General features: G+C 60.5%; 2 protein-coding genes across 8 annotated transcripts in view; one reads left to right on the top strand and one right to left on the bottom strand.

Annotated features, from left to right (window-relative positions):
- Positions 1-14,911, top strand: CPSF1 (cleavage and polyadenylation specific factor 1). Of its 3 annotated transcripts, none has more exons than XM_064476702.1 (38): positions 1-114; positions 215-373; positions 6,975-7,002; positions 7,117-7,259; positions 7,345-7,425; positions 7,509-7,660; positions 7,745-7,891; positions 8,017-8,156; positions 8,235-8,345; positions 8,431-8,524; positions 8,616-8,703; positions 8,774-8,896; positions 8,979-9,030; positions 9,111-9,205; positions 9,275-9,349; positions 9,420-9,500; positions 9,571-9,660; positions 9,835-9,945; positions 10,025-10,166; positions 10,238-10,416; positions 10,493-10,629; positions 10,708-10,882; positions 10,958-11,164; positions 11,255-11,344; positions 11,430-11,573; positions 11,656-11,808; positions 12,612-12,728; positions 12,806-12,896; positions 12,976-13,060; positions 13,128-13,269; positions 13,354-13,506; positions 13,597-13,773; positions 13,855-13,921; positions 14,008-14,055; positions 14,141-14,296; positions 14,405-14,493; positions 14,574-14,712; positions 14,789-14,911. In XM_064476702.1, the coding sequence occupies exons 2-37, from the start codon at positions 230-232 to the stop codon at positions 14,706-14,708; spliced, it is 4,242 nt and encodes a 1,413-aa protein (XP_064332772.1). In that variant the 5' UTR covers positions 1-114; positions 215-229; the 3' UTR covers positions 14,709-14,712; positions 14,789-14,911. The 3 variants fall into 3 exon arrangements, with proteins under 3 accessions (XP_064332772.1, XP_064332771.1, XP_031295742.2); XM_064476701.1 differs by having other exon boundaries at positions 10,025-10,100; positions 14,364-14,493; XM_031439882.2 differs by having other exon boundaries at positions 2-114; positions 14,364-14,493.
- The window catches only part of ADCK5 (aarF domain containing kinase 5), a 14,864-nt gene continuing 4,854 nt past the window's right edge, over positions 14,895-24,904 (bottom strand). Inside the window, exons 1-15 of one of the 5 annotated variants that reach the window (XM_064476703.1) lie at positions 21,987-23,255; positions 21,750-21,856; positions 20,709-20,858; positions 17,354-17,429; positions 17,018-17,218; positions 16,801-16,941; positions 16,613-16,726; positions 16,405-16,536; positions 16,255-16,338; positions 16,086-16,167; positions 15,931-16,009; positions 15,757-15,848; positions 15,442-15,694; positions 15,255-15,371; positions 14,895-15,170 (exon numbers count right to left, since the gene is read on the bottom strand). In XM_064476703.1, the coding sequence (XP_064332773.1) occupies positions 15,065-15,170; positions 15,255-15,371; positions 15,442-15,694; positions 15,757-15,848; positions 15,931-16,009; positions 16,086-16,167; positions 16,255-16,338; positions 16,405-16,536; positions 16,613-16,726; positions 16,801-16,941; positions 17,018-17,218; positions 17,354-17,429; positions 20,709-20,746 (1,515 nt within the window). In that variant the 5' untranslated portion in view covers positions 20,747-20,858; positions 21,750-21,856; positions 21,987-23,255 and the 3' untranslated portion in view covers positions 14,895-15,064. Of the gene's footprint in view, positions 15,171-15,254; positions 15,372-15,441; positions 15,695-15,756; positions 15,849-15,930; positions 16,010-16,085; positions 16,168-16,254; positions 16,339-16,404; positions 16,537-16,612; positions 16,727-16,800; positions 16,942-17,017; positions 17,219-17,353; positions 17,430-20,708; positions 20,859-21,749; positions 21,857-21,986; positions 23,256-24,904 lie in introns of those variants that run through there. The other 4 variants (XM_031439886.2, XM_064476707.1, XM_064476706.1 and 1 more) reach the window with 4 other exon arrangements.

Genomic DNA, 24,904 nt, shown 5'->3' on the forward strand with positions numbered 1-24,904 from the left:
CCGTGGCGGCGCTGCGCAGGCGCAGGAGTCCGGAACCTTGGCGCGCGGCTTCCGGGCTGGCCGGGCCGTGTTCGCCGCCGTGCGGGTCCCCCGCGAGCCCGCTCCAACAGCCAGGTGGGCGGCGCGCGCGCGGGCGGGAGGCGGGGAACGCCGGGCCGGCCCGGGGTGGTGCGCGGGCGGCTCCGCTCATCCGGTCGCCTGCGACCCCGTGCAGCCCCGGTTCGGCGCCATGTACGCCGTGTACAAACAGGCGCACCCGCCCACCGGCCTGGAGTTCTCGATGTACTGCAACTTCTTCAACAACAGCGAGCGCAACCTCGTGGTGGCCGGGACCTCGCAGCTCTACGTGTACCGCCTCAACCGCGACGCCGAGGTAGGCCCGCTGCGGCCTCGCAGCCGCGCGGGACGCGGGTGCCCGCCACAGGCAGGCCCCGCGGTTGGCTGGTTGTCTCCAGAGCCCGTTCTCTCCGCTGCTCCGTCACCCGGCCTCTTCCTCCTCCTGCTGGGCTTGGAGGCCTGCCCTAGCGCGTCTTCTTTGCTCTCGTGTTTTTCCCGCAAATTATGTGAACCCCTGCTGTGTGCTGGGTAGTAGCCATACCATGGTGAACAAAACCTGCAAAAATTTGGGGCAGGAGGACAGCCTACACGTGTAAACACACCTGGAGACATACTGCAGACTCAGCGAGTGCAGCTGAGGAAATAGAGGAGGGAATGAATGAATATTTTCCAGTATGTTTCCAGTTGACTGATCAGAGGAACCTCCTTCAGGCAGGGTAGGAGTTTGTCAGGAGTAAAAGGAAAAAGGCTAGGCCCTAGGGTGGTGTCAGACTGTTGGTAGGAGTTTAGGAGTGTGATGAACCCGCCTGTAGAGGACATATAGGGGTGCTTGGGTTGCTGGAGGTGTGAGGTTTTGTCCGGGGAGCTTCTTGCAAGAAGCGGCTTCTCATCTGTTCTTGAATGGCTGGTTCTTGAATGAGAGCCAGACATGAGAAATGGGGAGGGGAGGATGTTCAGGCCAGAAGAGTTGAGAGTGGGGAGGGCGTGTGAAATTGGACCTGGGTGCAGAGTGGAAGTGGGGTGGGAGGAAGAAAGACCGTGGTCAGGATTGTTGTCCACATGGTCCCCACCCTGAAGGATTTGAGTAGGGGCTGATGCCGCAGGCAGGCAGAGTCAGAGGGCAGCCAGGAGGAGGCCGGCCTTCCTGGCACCGACCTTAGGACACATGTTTTTGTGCCAGATGCGAGTACTACTGTACCAACACACGTGGTAAAGCAAGCAGAATACAAAGGATGTGAACCCTGGTGAGAGCTTTGTGCCTGAATACGTGCCATTGAAAGTCTATTCACGCTTTTGTGATGCAGCAGTTTTGAGGTCAGCTGTTGTAAAAAATTTCAGTCAAAACTGAAAAAGAAACTTTGCAAACAAATACGTATAGTTGCACATTGAATGAGAGCATCTTTGCTGTATTTAATAAGTCTGATACTGGTTTTCAGTCAACTTTTAGAGACAAACTGGAAGTTTTGCAGCATTATGTTTTGTACAGATGAGTCACAGCCCCTGGCATTCATTTATCTGTCTTTCCAGCAGCCGTTTATTAAATGCCCGAGGTATTCGGGCACCTTGGGAGACACCGGTGAGTGCTACAGACAGAGAGCCTCCCTCATGGCGCTCTTGTTCTGGGGGTGACAGACCACAGGCTGCCAGTAAAATCACGTGCTGGAGGTGAAAGTGCCATGGAAACCAAGCGAATAGGACTGGGGAGTGGGGAGCCCGGTGTGGCTTAAAACTCACCTCCCTGGGAAGGAGGGGTTGGAGCAGGTGAGGAGGTGCTGGGGAGAGCCTGTGGGTTTGGGGTTCAGGCAGAGCCAAGGCCCTTGGGCAGCAGGGCTAAAGGGGAGGGGTGTGTGGGGAAGTGAGAGCAGAGGGTTAGAGAGGTCACAGGGTGAGGGTGGGACATCGTGGGAATTGAGCACTGACTCTGAGGCAAATGGGGAGTTAAGATTTTGGCAGAGGAGTGACCTGACCTGACCTGACTTGTGATTTTCAAGGGTCACTGTGGTTGCCGTGAAGAGACTGTGGGGCCGTGGTGGGGGCACAGGGAGACCAGTGAGCAGCACCAGGCAGTGGAGGGGCTGGGAAGCAGTCAGGTTCAGGACAGGATGTGGGGGTGAACGGGAGGAGGGCGAGGCAATGCCAAGGTTTGGCCAGTATGAGTTTTGGTCAGAGGGGCGGAGAAGGCTGTGGGTGGGGTGGCGGTGGGGAAGGGGTCAGAGGCTCACTGCAGGACACTGTGTGGGCACTTGCTACTGCAGGACACATCACCCTGTAACTCAGAAGCTTCAGGTGACAGGCCTTAGCCCTCAGGTTCTGCGGATCAGGAAGCCGGGGTTTGGGGTGGGGGTGAGGCTAGGCTGGGTGGCCCTGTGCAGGTGGCTCATGGGTTGCAGTTGGTGGTCAGCCAGGGTTGCATCCCCGGAGGCCCCACTGGGGTTGGCATTTCGTGCACTCTTAGCTTTGGGGGGAGGCCTCAGTTCCCCACCCTTGGCCTCCCCAGGATGAGGTCACCTGATCCACACATGGTACGCTGTCTCGTCACCAGCCCTGTGCTGTGGGAGGGGCTTTGCAGGACATGGATCCTGGGAGGCGGGCATTGTTGGGGCATCTTGGACACCGGCCACTTCAGACATTTCGAGGGCTGATTCCATAGCTGGTGGGGACGCTGCGGAGGAGTCGGGGGCAGGGCCCCGGTGGGAGCTGGCACTGGGTCTTCAGCCTGTGGGTGTTTAGAGTCGGTAGCTGATTGGGGTCACCCTGAAGATGGCCACCTGGGCCCTGGGGCGCCCCAGCATTGAAAGGTTGGGAAAAAGAGAAGAGGCCATTGATGAGCTGGGGGCAGCGTGGCCTGGGAGAGTGTCCTGGCAGCCCAGGGAAGGCGGTGTTGGGGCGGGGACCTGGTGCTGGGTCCCATGTTTCTGAGACTTGTGTGGGTCCTGAGACTTGGAGGCCCCCAGTGACTCCGGACAAGGAAGCCGGGTGGCGGGCAGGGGTGCGACCAGCAAAGCTCAGAGCCCGATGGGGAAGGAGCATTGGTATTTGGGCAGAGGGAAGCAGGGAGACAGGGCAGGAACTGGTAGGAAAAGAAGGATTTTTACGATGAATTAGATGGGACATTTCTGCACCAAAGGAAGGAGTCCTGGAGTGGGGCCTCCCGGCCGCAGCCTCACAGGCCACCGAGTTCCAAGGAAGCTTTTCACAGCTTTACAGCAAATTCCACAGAAGGGTCCCGGGCAGACCAGATGCAGCGGCAGAGCCCAAGTCGGATATTTGCCCTTGGCCCCTTTATGGGAAAGCCACCAACTCTTGGAGCAGAGTCAAGCGAATGGCAGCAGGAGATGGAGGGAGAGCTGGAGCGGTGGAGGGTTCGGGTTCAGTCTCTTTCCTGCTACAGGATAGGTGCCTGAGGCGTCAGCTGGTGCCGGACCTGCAGGCCGTGGGAGCTCGGATGGGGCACACGCCTGGCCCCTGCTCCGTGAGGTCTGGGCCTGGACTGGATGACCTGAAGGGCTGGAAGCATGTGTCCCTGTCTGTCTCTGTGTCTGTCCCCTTGCTCCACGGGGCCGGCTTGGTTTCTGAGGCAGGCGGCCATGAGGTGGTGGAGCTTCGCAGGGCCGGACCTGGGGCCACCGTGTCACTTTTGTCACTGCCTGTCCTTCAGAGCAGCCTCAGCCCGAATTCACAGGATGAGTAATGAGCCCCCTCCGGAGGCTGCTTGAATCTGCCCCAGGGAATCCAGTGTGGGTGTGGGGAGGAGGCAGAGAGCGGTGGAGAGGGGAGATGGTGGAGTGAGGCCAGTTCCTCAGTCCTCTGGGTGAGCCCCACCCGGGGCAGCTGAGGCCGGTCGTGCTGCTTTATGGAGAGGAGGGTGGGGAAGCCGTGTGGGAGGTGGAGGAGTGCACGGCTGGGCAGTGGTAACCTTCAGGAGGAAAGAAGTGTATAACACTTCATTGAAATCAATCAAATTCCCAAGTGAATAGAAATGTGTTACGGTGATGGGTGGGACGTCTCAATATTGTAGAGATGTCCCCCTCCCCGAATCCAGACATTCAGTGTCCTTCTCAAAGTTGCAGTAAGGCTTCTTGTTAGATTTAACATCTGATTCTTAAATTTACATGGAAGAGCCCCAAGTCAAGAATATTCAAGATCATTTTAAAGATGAACATGATGAGACATGTGTGTGTGTGTGTGTGTGTGTGTGTGTGTGTGTGTGTGTGTGTGTTTGAAAGCTACAGTGTTAGGTACCTACAAGACAGATTTACAATTTACTTTTGAACTGACCTTTTTGCTATGAAATATCCCCTTTTTATCTCTAATAGTTTTTGTTTTAAGATCTATCTTGTCCAAAAGAAACATGGCTACCCCAGCTTTCTTTCTTTTTATAAGTCTTTGCATGGAGTGTTTTTAAAACCTGTATCCTTATATTTAGAGTGACTCAGTAGCAGCGTGCTTAGCACGCATTGAGGTCCTGGGTTCGATCCCTGGTACCTCCATCAAGTAAATAAGTAAATCTAATTACCTCCCTTAAAAAAAAAAAGTGACTCAGTAGCAAGTAGCTGGGTGTCGTTTCTTATTCTGACAGTTTTGTCTTCTAGCTGAGTGTTCAGTTATTCACATTTCACGTACTGTCTTGTGTAGTTGGGTTTGAAGTGCTGTCTTCTCTGTCTTTCTCTTTATTCTTTCTTTTTCCTTTTCTTTCATTTTACCTCCCTGTTGGTCTCAGCTGTGCATTCTGTATTATTTTCTGATGAGTTGAATCAGACGTCCCCACAGGTCTCCTTGATTGATTACAATCTGGCTTGAATGCACCTCCTCAAACAAGCCTCCGCCCCCTCCAACCCCACCCTCTGTTCCGCTGTCATAGCTTTCACTCCTGCATATGTTAGAAGCCCTGCAAATAATTGCAAATTATTGTTGTTCTTAGCATTTCAGTTTTACATAATCTCAGACTCAGAAAAGTTGCAAAAGCACAAAGATTTCCTGTGTACCGCACCCAGAGCCCCAAGTGTGAGCGTTCTGCCGAGCCTCTGTCCTTCCCCTGGACCCGGAGGGTGAGTTGCAGGCAGGAGGCTCCTTCATGCCAAGAGGTCAGCACATCATGTGCGTCCAGACAGCACGGCGGGCTCTGGCAGAGCCTTGGGGCCGGGGCGGATGTTGGCACTGCTGGCGGCCCAGGCCTGGCCGGCGTGTCCTGGACAGTTCCCTGGGTGGGTGGCTTGGTTCTGGCTTTCCTTTTGTGACCCCCACGGATCTGGCAGGGTCTCGCAGTGAGGCTGCAGACACCTCCTTGGCCCTTCCTCTCTGGTCTCAGCAGAGCTCAGCCGCGGGCTTTGGTCCCAGTCTGCGGTGGTGGCGGCTGCAGTGTTGGTCCCTGTGTAGCGGCTTCTACGGTGAGGATGAGCCATTCTCTCTCTCTGTCTGTTCATTCTATTTCCAACATCGCAGCTTGTGGCTTAACTCTGTTCAGAAGGTCGTGTTCTTTGTTGTCACCTGAAGAACCTCCTACCGTGATTCTTGTGGCATCTCTGTGGGCACTGAATTTGCTCCTTTCTTGTTTGTCTGAAAACGTTTTTGTTTTGGCTCCCTTTTCGAGGGGTGTTTTCACTGGCTTAGAATTCTGGGTTGACTTCTTTCATCTCTTTAAAGCTCTGTCTCTGGCCTGTGTGATTTCTGTTGAAATCAGTTTTCCTGAAGGCGGTGTTTCTTCCCTCTGACCGATCTTACGGCGTTTGTCCTTGGTTTTCTGTTCCAGCTGTGATGTGCGTGGCTATGGCTTCTCTGTATAACCTGCTTTGGGATTTGCTGACTTTTTTTTTTTTTTTTTACATTTTTTTATTGAGTCATAGTCATTTTACAGTGTTATGTCAAGTTCCAGTGTAGAGCACAGTTTTTCAGTCATACATGAACATGCATATTTTTGCTGACCTTCCTGAATCTGTAAGTTAGCGCTTCCCCTCGGAACATGTGGGGTCCACATTTCCTCAGGCGTAGGCTCTGTCCTTCCCTCCTCCCGCAGTGGCTGGGGCACTGCAGACCACTGACTGTGTCCGCACGGCTCTGCGGCTCACCTGCACCTGCGCTCTGTCTCCCGCGTCGTCTGGACTTGCAGTTGGTCTCTGTGTCTTAACCTTGTGTCTGGTGAGGGGAGACGGTGTCCTGGGCTGGTCCCCATCACCGAGGGGCTACTTGAACATTTTAGTCCGAGGGCGACATTGGTATAGATTTGTTGTGGATAACCTCTATTTGTCTAAGGAAGTTGTGTCCTTGGCTTAGTAAGAATGTCTATTGTGAATGGGTCTAACTTTTATCAGATGCCTTTAGTATCCACTGAAAACAACATAAGGTTTTTCTCTTTAATTCTGATAGTGTGGTGGGTCGTAGCGACGGGTGTTCTTGTGGTAAACTGATTTTTCACTCCTGGAATAACCGCTGGGTTGTGGTATAGTATCGTTTTCGAGTGTCCCCAGGCTCATCTGCAGACACCCTCCTGCCCCGGGGCAGGTACTGGTGGGACAGGCGAGAGGGCGAGGGCGGCGGCCCCATGTGGTGGCCCCGGTTCGGGCTCAGAGGGGCACCATGGGGTCAGCGTAGCAGTCGTGTCGTTGGCAGCTGGTGGCAGCCCTCGCTTAGGCTGGAAGCCCACCTCATGAAGTGCCGCCCATGCCCTGGCTGGGGTGGGTTGGGGGGTGCATGGAGTGGCTGTCAAGCCTCTGACCCTGAGTGCCCGCAGTGTCGGCGTGGCTGCTGGGGGGGAGGTTCCTAAGCAGGAGCCCAGGGCAGGCTGGGGGCCCACTACAGTGAGGGTTTGGGCAGGGCTCCTGGTCACAGGGCCGGCTGCCGGTGGTCTTTGCTATTGTCCCTCCACGGGGTGGCCAGCGTTCGCCGTCTGGCCCTTCATTGCCCTCCCTCACCTCCCCCAGGCGCAGACCAAGAATGACAGGAGCACAGGTGAGCCAGCGCAGGGCGAGCGGGGGCGGGTGAGTGGGCGCGGGGTGAGCAGGCAGTGGGTGGCTGGGCTTGGGGGCCAGGTGGGTCCAGACCTGTACCACCACTTCTCCCCAGAGGGGAAGGCCCACCGGGAGCATCGGGAGAAGCTGGAGCTGGTGGCTTCCTTCTCCTTCTTCGGCAACGTCATGTCCATGGCCAGTGTGCAGCTGGCAGGCGCCAAGCGGGATGCCCTGCTCCTGAGCTTCAAGGATGCCAAGGTGGGTAGTGGGCGTGGGAGGCCTGGTGGGGGTCCTGCGTGCCGTGGTGGACTGGCGGGCTGCAGTTCTCACCTCCTGCCCCTAGCTTTCGGTGGTGGAGTACGACCCAGGCACCCACGACCTGAAGACCCTGTCTCTGCACTACTTTGAGGAGCCTGAGCTGCGGGTAGGGCTTGGCCGCGTGCCTACCCACCCTGTTCCCATGGGGTCACCTGCCCTGCGGCCTGCCTGATGTCCCTCTGCCCCCAGGACGGGTTCGTGCAGAACGTGCATACGCCGCGGGTGCGGGTGGACCCCGATGGGCGCTGCGCCGCCATGCTCATCTACGGCACGCGGCTGGTGGTTCTGCCCTTCCGCAGGGAGAGTTTGGCTGAGGAGCATGATGGGCTCGTGGGTGAGGGGTGAGTGCTGGGGCGGGGGCGGGGCTGCCTCGCACGAGGGGTGCCCCCCCCTGCTCCTCCGATGCTGAGGCCCGCTGCCCCCAGGCAGAGGTCCAGCTTCCTGCCCAGCTACATTATTGACGTGCGGGCGCTGGATGAGAAGCTCCTCAACATCGTGGACCTGCAGTTCCTGCACGGCTACTACGAGCCCACCCTGCTCATCCTGTTCGAGCCAAACCAGACCTGGCCAGGGTGAGGCCCTGCTCTGTGCTGGGGCTGCCGTGGGCGGCCGGGAGGCTGTTGGGGAAGGAGGAGCTGGGGCACGCCTCGGGGTCGGGATACCCTTCTCCCCACCACTGACCAGGCTATGGCCCCAGGCGTGTGGCTGTGCGGCAGGACACGTGCTCCATTGTGGCCATCTCCTTGAACATCACGCAGAAGGTCCACCCCGTCATCTGGTCCCTCACCAGCCTGCCCTTTGACTGTACCCAGGCCCTTGCTGTGCCCAAGCCCATAGGTGAGGTGAGGGCTGTGGGGGCGGGGGGGGTGGTTATGGAGAGCCTTGGGCCTCGCCCACCACCGTGTCCACCTCCAGGTGGGGTGGTGATCTTTGCTGTCAACTCACTGCTGTACCTGAACCAGAGTGTACCCCCTTATGGCGTGGCTCTCAACAGCCTCACCACCGGCACCACTGCCTTCCCGCTGCGTGAGTGTTGGGGGTGGGGCCGGGGGCTGGGGTGGGGGTGTGGGGAGGGGTTCTGCTAAGGCTGGCTGACTCTTCCCACCCACAGGCACTCAGGAGGGCGTGCGGATCACCCTGGACTGTGCCCAGGCGGCCTTCATCTCCTATGACAAGATGGTCATCTCCCTCAAGGGCGGTGAGATGTGAGTCCCCCCTTCAGTGAGCCTGGCCTCCCCCAACAGGGCACGTGGGCCCCCTGCCCCTGCCCCCAGCTCAGCCTCCCCCTCCCGGCAGCTACGTGCTCACCCTCATCACGGACGGCATGCGCAGTGTCCGGGCCTTCCACTTCGACAAGGCCGCCGCCAGCGTCCTCACCACAAGCGTGAGTTGGGTCTCGGGGGGCAGCTCTGGGTCCGGGCCTTGCCTCACCCTCACCACCCTCCTGCCCTCAGATGGTCACCATGGAGCCTGGGTACCTGTTCCTTGGCTCTCGCCTGGGCAACTCCCTGCTCCTCAAGTACACAGAAAAGCTGCAGGAGCCCCCGGCCAGCGCCATCCGAGAGGCTGCTGACAAGGTGGGTGTGGGGCTCAAGGGGACATAGGGCCCCTGGGCAGGGCTGCCTCAGAGGGCTGCTCACCACCCCTCCTGCCTCACAGGAAGAGCCTCCCTCGAAGAAGAAGCGTGTGGACGCCGCGGTGGGCTGGTCTGGTGAGGGCCTGTCAGGTGAGGGGTGGGCAGGGTGGGGCCCGGCGACCAGGTGGGCTCACATGGGCTTCCGTGTGCTGTAGGAGGCAAGTCGGTGCCACAGGACGAGGTGGATGAGATCGAGGTGTATGGCAGTGAGGCCCAGTCGGGCACACAGCTTGCCACTTACTCCTTTGAGGTGAGGTCGGACACAGAGGGGGCCCCCGCCCCGGCCAGCCTGCCCGCCTGACCCCTGTTGTGCCCACAGGTGTGTGACAGCATCCTCAACATTGGACCCTGTGCCAACGCTGCCATGGGCGAGCCCGCCTTCCTCTCTGAAGAGGTGCTGCTGGGGTGAGGCGGGGGTCGGGGGGCTGCACGGCAGAGGTCAGTGCTAACTACCTGTTGTGCAGTTTCAGAACAGCCCCGAGCCGGACCTGGAGGTCGTCGTGTGCTCCGGCTACGGGAAGAATGGGGCCCTGTCGGTGCTGCAGGTGTGTGGGGTGGCAGGGGCGGTGCCTCCCTGCAGGGCCTGGGTGGGCTGACACCCCCATGTCCTTCCAGAAGAGCATCCGGCCTCAGGTGGTCACAACCTTTGAGCTCCCTGGCTGCTATGACATGTGGACGGTCATTGCCCCTGTGCGTAAGGAGCAGGTAGGTGGGCTCGGGGCGGCGAGGCCCGAGGGGTGGGTAATGCGGTGCTGTCCACCTGGACTGTGTGCGGGCAGGGCCCAGGCGCAGACAGCGCATCCCCGGGCTTGCTCTGGCCTGGCTGTCCCAGCTCCTCTGCTTGGTGGAGGGACTCCAGCCCTCCTTCTGCCTTCCCAGGAGGAGACCCCCAAGGGGGAGGTGGCAGAGCAGGAGCCCAGCACCCCCGAAGCAGAGGATGATGGGCGGAGACACGGGTTCCTCATTCTGAGCCGAGAAGACTCCACCATGGTGAGGGGCAGGGCCCGTACGGCAGCCTGGGACAGGGGTCCCACTGGAGAGAGGTTGACTCACCCACCATCACCCACAGATCCTACAGACGGGGCAGGAGATCATGGAGCTGGACACCAGCGGCTTCGCCACACAGGGCCCCACGGTCTTTGCTGGCAACATTGGGGACAATCGCTATATCGTACAAGTGTCGCCCCTTGGCATCCGCCTGTTGGAAGGAGGTGGGCTGGGCCAGGTGGGCAGGGGGGAGGGGGTCCAGGGTTGGCTTGTGCTGACCACCCTGTGTCTGCAGTGAACCAGCTGCACTTCATCCCTGTGGACCTGGGCTCCCCCATCGTGCAGTGCGCTGTGGCTGACCCCTACGTGGTCATCATGAGTGCCGAGGGCCACGTCACCATGTTCCTGCTCAAGAATGACTCATACGGGGGCCGCCACCATCGCCTGGCTCTGCACAAGCCCCCGCTGCACCATGTAGGCCCCCTCCCCCGCCCCACGGCCTGCTGTCCCCCACCCGCCCCACCGCTGAGCCCTGCCCCTCTCCCCGCAGCAGTCCAAGGTGATCACACTCTGTGTGTACCGAGACGTCAGCGGCATGTTCACCACCGAGAGCCGCCTAGGCGGGGCCCGCGATGAGTTGGGGGGCCGCAGCGGCTCCGAGATGGAGGGTCAGGGCTCAGATACCAGGTGTGTGGGGGCCCGGGTGCAGGCTGGGCCAGGCTCCCGAGGCAGGCTGCCGGTGACCAGCATGTCTGCCGCCCCCAGCCCCACTGTGGATGACGAGGAGGAGATGCTCTACGGGGACTCGGGCTCCCTCTTCAGCCCCAGCAAGGAGGAGGCCCGCAGGAGCAGCCAGCCCCCTGCTGACCGGGACCCTGCCCCCTTCCGGGCTGAGCCCACCCACTGGTGCCTGCTGGTGCGGGAGAACGGAACCATGGAGGTGGGTGGCACCCTGTGCCCAGCACAGCCCTGGCCCCCGCCCCATCCATCCCAGTTGACTGCCGCGTCTCCACAGATCTACCAGCTCCCCGACTGGCGGCTGGTGTTCCTGGTGAAGAACTTCCCTGTGGGGCAGCGTGTCCTGGTGGACAGCTCCTCTGGTCAGCCCACCACACAGGGCGAGGCCCGAAAGGAGGAGGCTACGCGCCAGGGGGAGCTGCCCCTTGTCAAGGAGGTGCTGCTGGTGGCGCTGGGGAGCCGCCAGCGCCGACCCTACCTGCTGGTAAGTGCCGGCCTGCACGCCCTGGGGGCCCCACCGCCCTGCGAGCCCCACCGCCCTGCGAGCCCCGACCCTGACGACCCCTGTCCCCAGGTGCATGTGGACCAGGAGCTGCTCATCTACGAGGCCTTCCCCCACGACTCGCAGCTTGGCCAGGGGAACCTCAAAGTTCGCTTCAAGAAGGTGTGGTGTCTGGGCGGTGCCGGGTGTAGGGCGAACGTGGAGCAGGGGTAGGGGGAGGTCCTGGCCCTCACAGCAGCCCCTCCAGGTCCCCCACAACATCAACTTCCGAGAGAAGAAGCCAAAGCCGTCTAAGAAGAAGGCAGAAGGTGGCAGCGCCGAGGAGGGGGCTGGGGTGCGAAGCCGTGTGGCACGGTTCCGCTACTTTGAGGACATTTATGGCTACTCTGGGGTAGGCCAGGGGTTTTCCCGGAGCCCAGGGTGGGGCAGATGGGGCCTTGCCCCAGCGGCCTCCTCACAGCGCTTGCCTCCAGGTGTTCATCTGTGGCCCCTCGCCCCATTGGCTCCTGGTGACTGGCCGGGGGGCCCTGCGGCTGCACCCCATGGGCATCGATGGCCCCATCGACTCCTTTGCCCCGTTCCACAATGTCAACTGCCCCCGTGGCTTCCTGTACTTCAATAGACAGGTAGGGAGGCCCCATGCAGCCCAGCCTCACTGAGGCTGCCCAGGGCAGGACCTGGTGCTGGGGCCCCAGGAAAGGGGCCCTTGATGGCTGGGGATGGGGGCACCCTGGAATGGAAGGTCAGGGGTATCCAGAGGGTGGTGGGAGCCAAGGCCAAGGAGGTGAAGCGTGGGGCTTAATGCTGGGAAGGTTGGAGGACGGGCAGTTGGGAGTGCAGGCTGTAGCTCACAAGGGCATGTGCTTGGGCAGCCAGGGTCCAGCCACTGCTCTGCTGGCTTGGACCCCACCTCTGCCCCTTAGAAGCTGTGCGAGTCTAGGTGACATGCTCACTCTCTCTGAACCTGAGTCTTCTCTGTCACCAAGAGGATAGCAGTGACACCCTGAGCCACTCTGAGGACTCAGTGGTGAAGATATGGCAGGTGTTTTCCTAGGTGCTGGCTCACGTAGGACTGAGTGAAGGAGAGTGCCTCGGGGCCCTGGCGGGACTCCCCTGCCTGTTTGTGCAGACCCTGGCATGGCCAGTGTGTATGCTGTCCATCCTTCGCCTGCAGTCTCCAGCACCCTCTGAGTCCGGCCCCTCCCTTGTCCTGGCCCAGACCACACCTGTGGCCTGTGTCTCAACCCCGGAGGAACCTCGGAGGAGGGACAGGAAGCCCATGAAGCACAGGACAGAGAGCCATGCCTGCTCCAGGGCTCTGCCCTATTCCAGAGAGCTGACAACTGACCCCAAGGAGCTCTTGGAGGCCTGGGCTCATCAGCCTGGCCTTTGGTGGCCCCAGGCCTCACTGACCCCCATGCCTTCCCAGGGCGAGCTGAGGATCAGCGTCCTGCCAGCCTACTTGTCCTACGATGCCCCGTGGCCTGTCAGGAAGATCCCGCTGCGCTGCACGGCCCACTATGTGGCTTACCACGTGGAGTCCAAGGTTTGACACCCCCACCCCCTGCCGGGACGGGTGGGGCTGGAGCCAGGCCTCCAGCGTGACTCCCCCTACCCCCCCAGGTGTACGCCGTTGCCACCAGCACCAACACACCGTGCACGCGCATCCCACGCATGACGGGCGAGGAGAAGGAGTTTGAGACTATCGAGAGAGGTGCGAGGTAGCCCGAGTGGGGCCGTTCCTGGGACCAACCTCCCCCCCACCCCCAACCATGTCCCTTCTGTCCCTGCAGATGACCGTTACATCCACCCTCAGCAGGAGGCCTTCTCCATCCAGCTAATCTCCCCGGTTAGCTGGGAGGCCATCCCCAATGCCAGGTGAGGCTGGGCCCAGGTCAGGGCTGGCGGCTGCTTGGGGCTCGTGTCCTGACCTGGCCTCTTGCAGGATTGAGCTGGAGGAGTGGGAGCACGTGACCTGCATGAAGACGGTGTCACTGCGCAGTGAGGAGACCGTGTCGGGCCTCAAGGGCTATGTTGCCGCGGGGACCTGCCTCATGCAGGGGGAGGAGGTCACGTGCCGCGGGCGGGTGAGTGGCCAGTGGGGTGGGGGGCAGGCAGTGCCCGGCAGCCCATCAGTTCCCGTAGATCACCCACCCGCTCTCCCCTGGCAGATTCTGATCATGGACGTGATTGAGGTGGTGCCTGAGCCTGGCCAGCCTCTCACCAAGAACAAGTTCAAAGTCCTGTACGAGAAGGAGCAGAAGGGGCCTGTGACTGCCCTGTGCCACTGCAACGGCCACCTGGTGTCGGCCATCGGCCAGAAGGTGCACACCTCCCCACCCAGCCCAGCACCTGCCACTCAGCACCTGCCACTCAGCACCCACAGCTTACCGCCTGCACACCCCCACCCCCAGATCTTCCTGTGGAGCCTGCGGGCCAGTGAGCTGACAGGCATGGCCTTCATCGACACACAGCTCTACATCCACCAGATGATCAGCGTCAAGAACTTCATCCTGGCTGCGGACGTCATGAAGAGCATCTCGCTGCTTCGCTACCAGGAAGAGAGCAAGACGCTGAGCCTTGTGTCGCGGGTACCATGAGGGGCCGGGCTGTACAGCGGGGGTGGGGCGGTGCTGGCCCCAGGCCAACCCTGACCCCCCCCCCATCTTCAGGACGCCAAGCCCCTGGAAGTGTACAGCGTAGACTTCATGGTGGACAACGCACAGCTGGGTTTCCTTGGTAAGCAAGCACAGGGTTGGGGGACTGGGGTGGGGTCCCCGAGGCTTCAGGGGTGGCTGGGGCTGACTTTGGGCTCTGCTCCCTAGTGTCTGACCGTGATCGAAACCTCATGGTATACATGTACCTGCCGGAAGGTGAGCCCTCCCACCTCAGCCGGGCAGGTGTGGGAGGTGTGGGTGTGTGAGGAGCAGGCAGAGACCTGCAGTCCCTCTGGTGCAGCCAAGGAGAGCTTCGGGGGCATGCGGCTGCTGCGCCGGGCGGACTTCCACGTGGGTGCCCACGTGAACACATTCTGGAGGACCCCATGCCGGGGGGCTGCCGAGGGGCCCAGCAAGAAGTCGGTTGTGTGGGAGAACAAGCACATCACGTGGTTTGGTGAGTGCTGGGCGGGGGTGGGTGGTAGGGGGCGGGGGTCTGCCTAGCTCACACTGGGTCCCTACAGCCACACTGGACGGCGGCATTGGGCTCCTGCTGCCTATGCAGGAGAAGACCTACCGGAGGCTGCTGATGCTGCAGAATGCGCTCACCACCATGCTGCCTCACCATGCCGGCCTCAACCCCCGTGCCTTCCGGTGAGCCACCACACACCTGTGCCCCACCCCCCACCCCACCCCCAGATCTGTCCTGACCCCGCTGCCCTCGTGCCCCCCAGGATGCTGCACGTGGACCGGCGCGTCCTACAGAACGCTGTGCGCAATGTCCTGGACGGGGAGCTGCTCAACCGCTACCTGTACCTGAGCACCATGGAGCGTGGCGAGCTGGCCAAGAAGATTGGCACCACGCCTGACATCGTGAGCGCCCCTCCCCCTTTCCCTCCCTCCTCCCCCCTCCCTCCCCCCTCCCCTCACCTGCCATCTCTCCCCACAGATCCTGGATGACCTGTTGGAGACAGATCGAGTCACTGCCCACTTCTAGAGCCCCAGATACTTCCACTTCTCCCACCCCCTTTTTGTACAAAATATGAAGAAAGACATTTGTTTGATTTGAAAAGAGCGTGTGTCATTGCACAGCCCCAGGGCATCCCCCGGCCCCAGGCCCCGGTCATTCCAGTGCACTCAGGTGTTGGGTATCCATGCCTCTGGCCCAGCCAGCTTAGTCAGCCTGCGGCCCGGCAAGCTCTGCAGTCCTCCTGTCCCAGGCTCCCTAGGTCTCCAGGTATTCAAACAGCCCTTCAGTTTTGGGCATGAGGCCCAGGTGGACCAGGACTCGAACCAGGAAGGCTGTGAGCCGCATCGACAGGGTCTCCAGCCTGGGATGGTGGGTCATGGCATTGTAGGATGGTGGGGAGTGGGCCCTGGCCCCCTGCCTGCTGGCCCCCGGCCCACTGGCTCACCTCAGGGCCACTTCAAACTTGAAGGTCTCCCAGACGACCCTGATGTGGCGCAGAACACTGGCACCGTAGACATTTTGGCATCCTGCATCCACCAGGCGGCTCCAGCCCCTGACCGCACTGCACAGAGACACGGTCAGCGCGGCCGGGCCCCTGGCCCTGCCCCCCACCCCAGCTCCCTGGCCCCCACCTCTTGGCCATGAGGAAGTAGCGGTCAACAGGGGCACCCAGGGCAGTGTTGATGGCGCGCACGGTGTTGACATTGCGCAGCACAAGCAGCATGGAGCGCGGCAGGGCCTTGAGCACAGCCATGATGTCCTCGAAGTGCTCCCGCGCCATGTCCTGCATGTAGGCCGCCTCCTTGTGGCTCAGCAGGTGTGAGTGCCACAGCTGCCCCAGGCGCACAGGCCGCTGCATAAGCACCTCGGAGAACAGGAAGTAGTCTGGGGGGGGCCTGAGCCAGGGCTGCGCACCCTCCACGCCTCACACCCGCCCCCGGCCTCACCTTGCACCCCGAGCGCGGCTGCATGTGTCTTCATGGCAGCCTCATCCCTCAGAATGATGGCTCTCCACAGCTGGCACAGGGCGGACCGGTCCCTGTGGGGGCCCAGCCGTGAGGCAGGGCTGGAAAGCCCAGCAGTGGGGGAAAGTGCCCCCCTACCCCCGGCCCCCAGCTCACTTCTCATCCAGAAACTGGTACAGCCCGTGGTCCAGCAGCACCAGCTCGGCCTTCCCATCCAGGCCTTTCCGCACCAGAACTAGGGACACGGCGTGTGGGCTTACGCCACTGCGCCCTGGCCCCTGATCTGACCCCCCACCCTAGGGCTGTCTTACCGTTGCCAGGGTGGGGGTCGGAGTGGATGAAGCCCGTATAAAATATCTGCTCGGCGAAAGCCTGGATCAGCTTCGCTGCGACCTGGGGTGGGGCAGGCGGGCTGCCGTCACCCGGCACGTGGGCACCCCCCCCCCCAGCCGGGGCACCCTCCCCAGGCACAGCACGCACGTCCTGCACCGCCAGCCCCATGGTCTTGATGGCCTCCACGTCGTTGACCTTGCAGCCCTCGCAGAATTCCGCGGTCAGCACACGCTGGGGGAGAACAGGAGCCTGAGCTCAGCAGGCCCGAGCACCCCCGCCCGGGAGGGCCCAGCCCACCTTGCTAGATGTGTCCCAGTGCACGCGGGGCACCACCACGTAGCGGAAGTGCTGCAGCTCCCGTGCACAGCGCTCAGCGTTGCGGCCCTCGTTCTCAAAGTCCAGCTCCTGGGCCAGGGTCCCCTTCAGGTCCTGGTGGCCACAATGGGCGTCAGGGGTCTGGGTTGGGAGCCAGCCCACCGCTGGCCCAGGCAGGACCCCAGGGTACCTGCAGGACCCAGCTGAAGCCGAAGCTGGGGTGCATGAGCTCCACAAGCCGGAGCAGGAGCTCCAGGGTGTGGATGTCGCCGTCGAAGCGGTCCCGCAGGTCGATGTACTGCACCTGCAGGGGGAGGCTGCAGGCAGGGCTGCTGCCAGGGCCCCGGTGCCCACTGTGGTGCCCGGCTGCCCGCGTACCTTCACGGCCACAGCAGTGCCATCGTGCAGGGTGGCACGGTGCACCTGGGCCAGGCTCGCTGCGGCGACGGGCTGGTAGTCAAACTCCTGGAAGAGCTCGTGGGGTGGGGCCTGGAAGTCCTCAAGGAATAGCTCGTCCACCTGGCAGGAGAGTGGTCTTGGAGCAGCGTGGGGGTCCCCACCTCCCAACCTCTCCTCTCCCAAGAGCAGTGCTCACCTCCTGAAAGCCACGCGTGAGAGCCCTGTCCTCCAGCACCCGCAGCGTCTTGATGTACTCAGGGGGCAGCAGGTGGTTGAAGGAGCATAGCCCCTGGCCCAGCTTCACATAAAGGCCCCCATTGCTGATGGCCCCAGCCACCAGGGCTTCGGCTGCCCGCTGGTGACACGCAGACATCACCTCCAGGTACCCCGGGCTGTTCTGACCACAGGTGTGGAGGAAGGGATGGGGGCAGGCAGGTATCTCCTCGGTCCTCCACCCCCAACTCCTCCAGGACACCCATACCCCCACCGCCTCCACAGACAGGCCCAGCCGGGCCAGGACGCAGGGACAAACCTCTTCCACCCCTCGTAGGATGACATTTGTGCACCACCAGTAGTCCAGGGAGATCTGCAGGCCGACCCTCAAAGACCTGCCGGCAGAGGTGCCCTCAGCCCCAGTAGGCACTTGTCTCAGGCCCCACCAGCCCCTTGGACCAATGGGAGCACCTGGTGTGGGGGGTCTGCTGGGCTCTCAGGACAGTGTTGCCAGCAAGTCAACCTGAGCTCCTGGTCCACAGAACAGGCAGCCCACACCCACACCAGCCCTCAGGCCCTGAACACACACTGACTGGCACCCAGGCCCTGACAAGCAGGCATGTTCTTTTCAGTCTTTGCAAACGCTCAGTAGTACCCAGGAGCCAGCACAGCTGTCATGGCTGTGGACATGCCCACACACTGGGTCCCGCCACCTCTGCACTCAGACTGGGACCTGAGGTCTGGAGCTGAGGGCTGGCCCAGAGCAGACCCACAAGCCCAGACTGATGTGACCAAGCCAGTGAGGTGAATGGGGAGAACACGGGTCTCCCCTCAGCAGAATGCCAGCCTAGGCGTTGGGGGACGGCTGAACCTGAGAACCACTGCATGGCGACCGTAACAGTACAAGTGAATTCACCCAAGAATTGCCACAGGTGCTGAGCTGGCAGCAGATGGGCGTAGGCGCCAACGGGACAGACAGAAGTCCTGTGCCCGCTCCCCCATCTGTGCACTAGCAGACAGACCCACACCGGGGTCAGCAAGCCTTTTCTTTAGGAGGTTAGACAGTAAATGTGGCCTGGTGGCCTCCGCTTGCGGGGGCACCGCTGTAACTCCGAGGAGCTCTTTATGGGTCAGCAGCCGTAGCTACCTGTGAGCCCTGCATTTGGCGCGGGGCTCACTGTACAGTGTTATGACCCATACCCCAAAATGTGTCAAGGTCATCATGTGACATACTTAATGCCACCCAGCTCTTGGAAGGTTGCCTCCAAACCCACGTGACTTCCTGAGCAACAGCAGTGTCTGAGGCTCATCACAGCCTGGGCAGTTCACACCTGGTGGGGGAGTTACAGCTCAAGGGTAGATTGTGTGCTTAAGCAGGCACCAGGTCCTGGGTTCAATACCCAGCACCTCTATCAAAAAAAAAAGTTTATGCCAACAAGGGGCTCTGCCAGCCAGAAATGAGGGCCTGGGGTTTAGAGGCTTTGAGCCAAGTGGTTGATAATCCAATCAATCAGGCTCGTGTAATGAAACTCCAAGAGAAGCTCTGGACACCAGAACTTGGGGGTGAGACGCGTGTACGTCATAGGGACGACAGGAGCTGATGGGTCTGAGGACGTGTAAGTTCCAAGGCTGGGATCTCACAGACCTCAGCCTGTGTGCCTCTTCCTTTTGCTGGTTCTGATTTGTATCTTTGGCTATAGTCACACCATAATCATAAGCACAGCACTTTCTCGAGTTCTCCCAGGAAACTGCCAGAACTGAGGAGTCTGCTGGGACCCCCTCCCCCAATTTGTAGCCAGTGGTTTGAAGTAAGGGGACCCATGGAAACTCTGGAACTTGCAGCTGCTGTCAGATGCCCTAGGGGTCTGAGGAGACCGTGCCCTGGCCCTGAGTTTAGCCATGAGAACCAAGGAGGCACTGAGGGACCGTTCCTGAATGGAGGAGATTAGACGTGGCCCCTGGACCAGGTCCTTGTGCTGAAAAGGCTGTTCCTGGGGAGCCTGGTAACACAGGAAGGGGTCTGAGGGTGAGAGGGTCAGAACAATCAGTTTCCTGATTGCAGTTGTGGAGGAGAAAGTCCTTGTTTAGGAAATACACTCAAGGTTTCAGGGCACAGTGACAACTTTGTAAATGTTTCAACAAGAAAAAAGTTCTTTTGTATTATTAGTTCAACTTCTTTGGACATTTGAAATTGTGTCAAAAAAAAAAAAAAAGCCCACAGGATTTTTAAAAGTTAAAATTAAGTAAGGGGTGTTGTAAGAAACCAGGGGCCCGATGCCACGGCTACCACGCCAGTGCCTGGGCATATGAGGTGTGGCCTGGTCCCTGCCCTCCCACAGCAGAACGAGCTCCCACCTCCCTCTGGCGAGCTGGTCCTGCCTTACGCCTTCCTGGGGCTCCAGCACGTACAATGCCCCGTTATCCGGGACGTGCTGCAGGTCCCAGAGGCCCTGTGGTACCCCCACACCCAGCCAGGGGCGCTCCGTTGGGCTGGCCTGTCCCAGCGACTGTTAGGGCTCAGAGTGGACAAGAACGTGCAGACAGTTGGGAAGATAATAGTTCTAGCTCCCTCCCGACCAACCCCGGCTCGGCCTCTGAGGCCAGCTATGAGAGCACCCCTCTCAGGAGGGAAGTGGACAAGGCAGGTACCGGAGTCTGCCCCGGGTCTAACTCAGGGAACAGCAGCGCAGATGAGGTGGGAAGTGGGCTGGCCCAGGCCTGCTGAGCACACGTCAGAGCCAGGCTGCACAGCGACAGTCCCCGCAGGGCAGGCTCACAGGTGAGCCCATGTCAGCCTCTGCCCTCATGGACCTCCAGGCTGTGGAGACTGGGGAGCCCTGTGGAAGAGGGCGGCTAGGAGCTCCAGGCAAACCCACCCATCAAAAGACAACTGGGGCTGGCGGGGCACAGCCACTGCCAGCAAGCTGAGGAAGGAAGGGCTCACTTCGTCCCCAAGGTGGGATGAGGTAAAGCACTCAGCCACCTGCCTGCCTCAGCTGCTTTGGGAAATCTCAGTGAAGCTCAGCCGAGGGCCCAGGTGCCTGGCATCCCGGGGGCAGCAGGCACTCGGAGCTGGCGGAGCGGGACACACCCCAGCAGCTCCCTGAACAAGGCCTCGTGGGAGCCCCTCCCCAGGCAGGTGTGAACCCCCTCCAACGCTGCATCTGGGTAGACTGAGGCTCCACCGAGGGCTAAGAGCTGCCCTCAGGACTTTGTGGCTGAAGGAGCCTCTGGATCTAGGGGGGCAGAAGCGCCTGCCCACAGGGCCCCCGCAAGGATATGGCCCCACCCCGTGTCATGCCTGGGACGTATAGGGTGTGAGGGGCGCCTCTGGCTCAAGGCACCCTTGACACGAGTGACCAGACACGGCAGCCCTCCCCTCTGAGCCCCAAACTGTCTGGATGCCAACTGTCCTTGGGAGAGTAGGGGAGCGAGAAGGAAGACGGGCAGAGGCCTGGGGCAGGGGTGGGCCTGAAGGGTGTGTGCAGGCCATGCCTCATGTGGCCAGTGTGGATCTGCCTGCTTGGCTGCCCCATCAGGTAGCCCAGACACCTGGAAGGGAGCTCAAAAGTTTCCAGCAAAATCCCGCGGCCCCTCCCAGGCCCAGCTCAAGGCCCACATGTCAGAGAACAGGGCTGGCAGAGAGAAAGCACGGTGCCGCCCGCCCCTCCTACCTGCTGAAGCGCCCGATGCCGTCCACCGTGAGTCGCATCCTCCTCCTCTCCTGCGGCTCAGCTGTGAAATACCGCACTCCCAGGAGCAGGGGCACCCCCAACACAGTGGCCGAGAACGCCTTCTTCCACAGGGGCTGGGGTCTCAAGGACCTGGAGGGCGACAGGTACACAGCCCGGGTTCTTCTTATTGGCCTGCCCCTCTGTCCCTCCCGCCTCCGGCTCTCCAGGCCAGAGCCTGTCCCAGCCGCTGCACTGGGAGCCTCTGCAGGCAGCATCCACTCCAGACGCCTGTGTGGTCACTTCAGCGCTTTGACCATCAGGGCCAAGTCCCCTTACCTGATACCCACAGACACCTGATTCTAGGCTCCAAGGGGACAGTGGACACAGAAAACAGGCTACACGGGAATCAGCTCAAGGGCAGGGCTGTGACCCTCGTGGGACCAGGGCCACCTACACTGTACAGACTTAAAGCTACTGTCCCCCTGGCTGATGGCCCAACTGGACTGCAAGTGTCAGGACAGCAGAGCCCGGCTGAGACGCACAGGCAGCCCACACTGAATAAGGTGGGAGTTTAAGACAAGGAACCCAAAGGGAGAGGCACCCAGGGGGAGCCCCAGCACCCAGCCCCGAGCCACCTGACCGTCAACGAGAGTGAGCACTTGGGTGACTACTCTGCTGCTCCAGGCCTGAGCCCCACCTCTGGCCGCCTTCCCACTCCTCCCCCTCCATCCCACCTGCATCCCTTCTACTACCCCGTTCACTGCAGCCCCACCTCCGTCCACTCTGGGACCATCACTGCTTTCTTCAGAGCACACGGCCATCTGCTCTCGATGCTGCTGCCAGGGAGTCCCAGCCCCAAACACCGGTCCCAGGCCAGGACCCTAGAAGCTGTGGACCCCAGTGTACCGCATGCAGGAGCAAGCACCTCCTGTCTTGGGGTGTGCACAGAGGAGGTCCAGCCTCAGGCCCCACAGCAGAGGTCATCCCCACCTGGAGAAGGGCATGTGCCCTGGAAGGTGCCTGTGGCTGTGGGGAACTCACCATCTTGTAGGCGGGACCCTGAGGTTTCTCTGGAAGAAGGCGGCAGGGGACGGCCAAGGCTTCGGCCTGCTTTGCAGCAGTGCTAAGTGGAAGTGGCAGAGTTGGGGCTGCAAAGTGAGCAGAACGCACATGGTCAGAGGCTGGGCTCCCTCCACCTCCCCACAAACACGTCTCTGAGGCTGTCAGTGATTCCTGGGGTCTGTCCGTGTTTGGCTCAGGAAGGGAGAGACAACCCACCTGTAAGACCAAGCCTGAGGCCACAAGCGTCACACGAGAGAAGGCAGTCTGCACCGGGGCTTCCTCCTCGGACGCACTGACAGGCCACTAGAGATGCCTGCCTTCCAACATCCCCTCCGTCCCTGCCCCTAACACCCCGCTGTTTCCTGCTGCTGAGACCAGCGGCCTCGGACAGGCACTCTGTGTTTCCTGAGGAAGTGTCAAGAATCAGCACACACCAGGAGGAAGCTGTGCCTTGCGGACTCGCTGTTCAGAAAGCCAGTGAAGGCACAAGGAGCTTCCACTTGCTGAGACCACAGCAGAGGCGGAGACCTGGGAAGCTTCTACTGGAGGAGGGAGGGGAAGACCGGGCACCAGATGTGCCACAGCCAGCAGCTCATGGAGAGGGTCCAAACGCCAGGGGGACCGCACAAGGCGCTGCCCTACTTGTGGCCGCGGGAACATCCTGGCTCTCTTGTGCCTGGTGGAAGTCTTGCTTGCCCAATCTTATTTGAATTATGGGGCCTCAAGAGTTCCTCAACCACAAATTCCCCAACTGCAAATTCTCAGTTTCTAGAGCAAAGCAAGTCACAGTCCACAGCACAGATGTTAATGTTGTTATGAACACTGGGTCAAATAAGGAACTGACTTTCCAGCCACTTTCTAGCCAAAGTACACAGCCCTGAAGACAATTTCAAGGATGCAAAACAACACAAAAGTCAAAGGAAAATGTCCATGACCTATTGTCCCAAAAGAGGGGCTGACAGCTCTGCTCAGCAAGGCCACACACAGCAATACAGATCCTCGAGGAAAACCCCGCAGAGCCAAGAATGGTGGCCAGAGGCAGCCAGGTGGTGCGGGCTGGCAGCGGTGGACTCGGGGGCTTTCTGGGGAAGAGCAGTCCCACACGGCCTATCCCCGCCATCCTCCTGGCCCACGTGACCTGACTGGGCCAGGTGCACACAGTAGGCCAGGAAGCCCGGAGGACGGGTGTCTGGGACCATCGATGGAGGACACTTGCTCAGAACATTAGGAAGTGCCTGCAGGACGGCTGGCCACAGGCTGGGGTCCCGGCTATCGGCCGCCTCACGTAAGACAAGGGTGCGCGACAACAGCAGGTGTGCAGGGCAAGCCCACCGGCCTCCCCAGACGCAGCTCTGCCAGGCTGTCTGGCTCCTGGTGCCCTCTGCGGGGTCTCCAGACCCTCCCTCACCCTAACTCCTCACCTGAGTCTACATCTTTGACCGCACACACCCTGCCCGCAAGGAGCCATGGGTGACCAGGGACCACGGCCAGAACCCTCCCGCCCACACCCCTTGTTGCTCCCTCGTCCACTGCAGCCCCACCCTGTCCACCCCGAGCCCGTCACTGCTTCCTTCAGAGCACACGGCCATCCGCTCTCGACACTGATGCCAGGGAGTCCCAGCTCCGAATCCCGGTCCCAGGCCAGGACCCTGGCGGCCGTGGACCCCAGCACACCGCACGTAGGAGCAAGCACCTCCTGTCCCAGCACAGCACCAGGTGGGAGGGAGGAGGGGAGCCTGCGTCCTGGCAGCCGTGGGTCTTCCCTGTGGACACTGGAGAGGGCCTCCCAGGCAGAGGAAGCTAGGAAAGTGAGGGCATTTCTGGGGAGGAGGAGGCCTGTGTGGCTCGTGACTGGGAAACATAATGTGTGCTCAGGGGTGGGGAGGGCGCCCAGACAGGAAAGGGTGAGTGGCAAAGTGAGCTGGAGCCAGGTGAGGTGTCCCAAGAGCCCAAGGGTTCCCACAGGGAGGGGGCGCATGCTGGGGTGGTCAGCCCGGGAGGCAGCAGGGACAAGTGCCTGGTGAGAGGGGCTGGAGCCTGAGTGACAGCTGTGGTTTTTTGGTGTGATGGAGCCAAATGGATTCAGGACCAGCACGAGGAGCCAGGCAAGATGAGCCGAGGCCGGCACCCCGCACACCAGCTGCCCGCTCCTCTGGCTGGTGAGGGTTCTGTCATGACTCTGGGCAAGCAAGACCACAGCCCACGGAGTAAGAAATGGCGACAGCCAGCAGCTGCCAGCCAGGCTCCACAATCCTTATCAGTGACCCTGAGAATCCCCAGGGTGGGACGCTCTCTAAACGACAGCCTGGCTTCCAGAAAGCCATTAGGATCCACAAGTTGAGAACTGTGGGTGCTGGGCACAGCCATTCATTAATTCAACTTCATAAACACCTGCGATTTTTCATAAGAAAATTTTTAAAAAGTCACGAGAAAAAACGTGGGAAGACTTTGCACCAAGTGCAAAGTATGAAGTCTGACTGGACCTCAATCTGAGCGAAAGCACCTACAAAACGCATTTCAGGGACAACAGGTATCAGGGGTCACGGTTAGTATTTTTAGGCAAGACGGTTACCGTGGCTACATAAGAGTATATTCTTGTTTAAGGGATGCACATTGAAGTGTTTAGAGATTATGTGTCAAAATGTCTCTGAGTTACTTTCAAATGGTCCAATGACAACAAAATATGTATTTTCAAACAGAAATAGGAACAAGCAGGGCAAGATACTAATAACGGATAAATCTGGGCAGTGGCATCTGGGTAATTTACTATCTGGTACCACGCTGTCTGCCTGCCCCTATGTTTAAATGCTTGCAATGCATCTGCTATACTCTCAACGTCCCGGCCAGCAAGGTGGCATCTGGGAGGTGAGGCAGCCGGTGCAGGGCAGGGTCCTCACCTGGGATGATTCTGTGCCCAGGACACCTGGCACTGTCTGGAGACACTCTTAGTTGTCACAGCATTGAGGAGGTTGAGGCCAGGGATGCTGCCCAACACCAGACATGGGACGGCCCCGCCCCAGGGACTCCGGTAGAGGCTGAGTGGCCTGGGGCAGTCTCTGTACCCAGACATCTAGGGCCGAGTTGGAATCCAGGCTCTGGCACTTAACAGCCATGCAACATGGGAAAATCACTTC

This window comes from Camelus dromedarius, chromosome 20 (genome assembly GCF_036321535.1).
Source record: "Camelus dromedarius isolate mCamDro1 chromosome 20, mCamDro1.pat, whole genome shotgun sequence".
NCBI lineage: Eukaryota > Metazoa > Chordata > Mammalia > Artiodactyla > Camelidae > Camelus > Camelus dromedarius.

Excerpts from the sequence above, each read along its gene's own strand:
- CPSF1 (XM_031439882.2), top strand. The coding sequence starts at position 230 with ATGTACGCCGTGTACAAACAGGCGCACCCGCCCACCGGCCTGGAGTTC. Across the intron at positions 7,426-7,508 it reads TTGAGGAGCCTGAGCTGCGG|GACGGGTTCGTGCAGAACGT; the intron begins GTAGGGCTTGGC and ends CTCTGCCCCCAG. Across the intron at positions 11,809-12,611 it reads TCCTGTACTTCAATAGACAG|GGCGAGCTGAGGATCAGCGT; the intron begins GTAGGGAGGCCC and ends ATGCCTTCCCAG.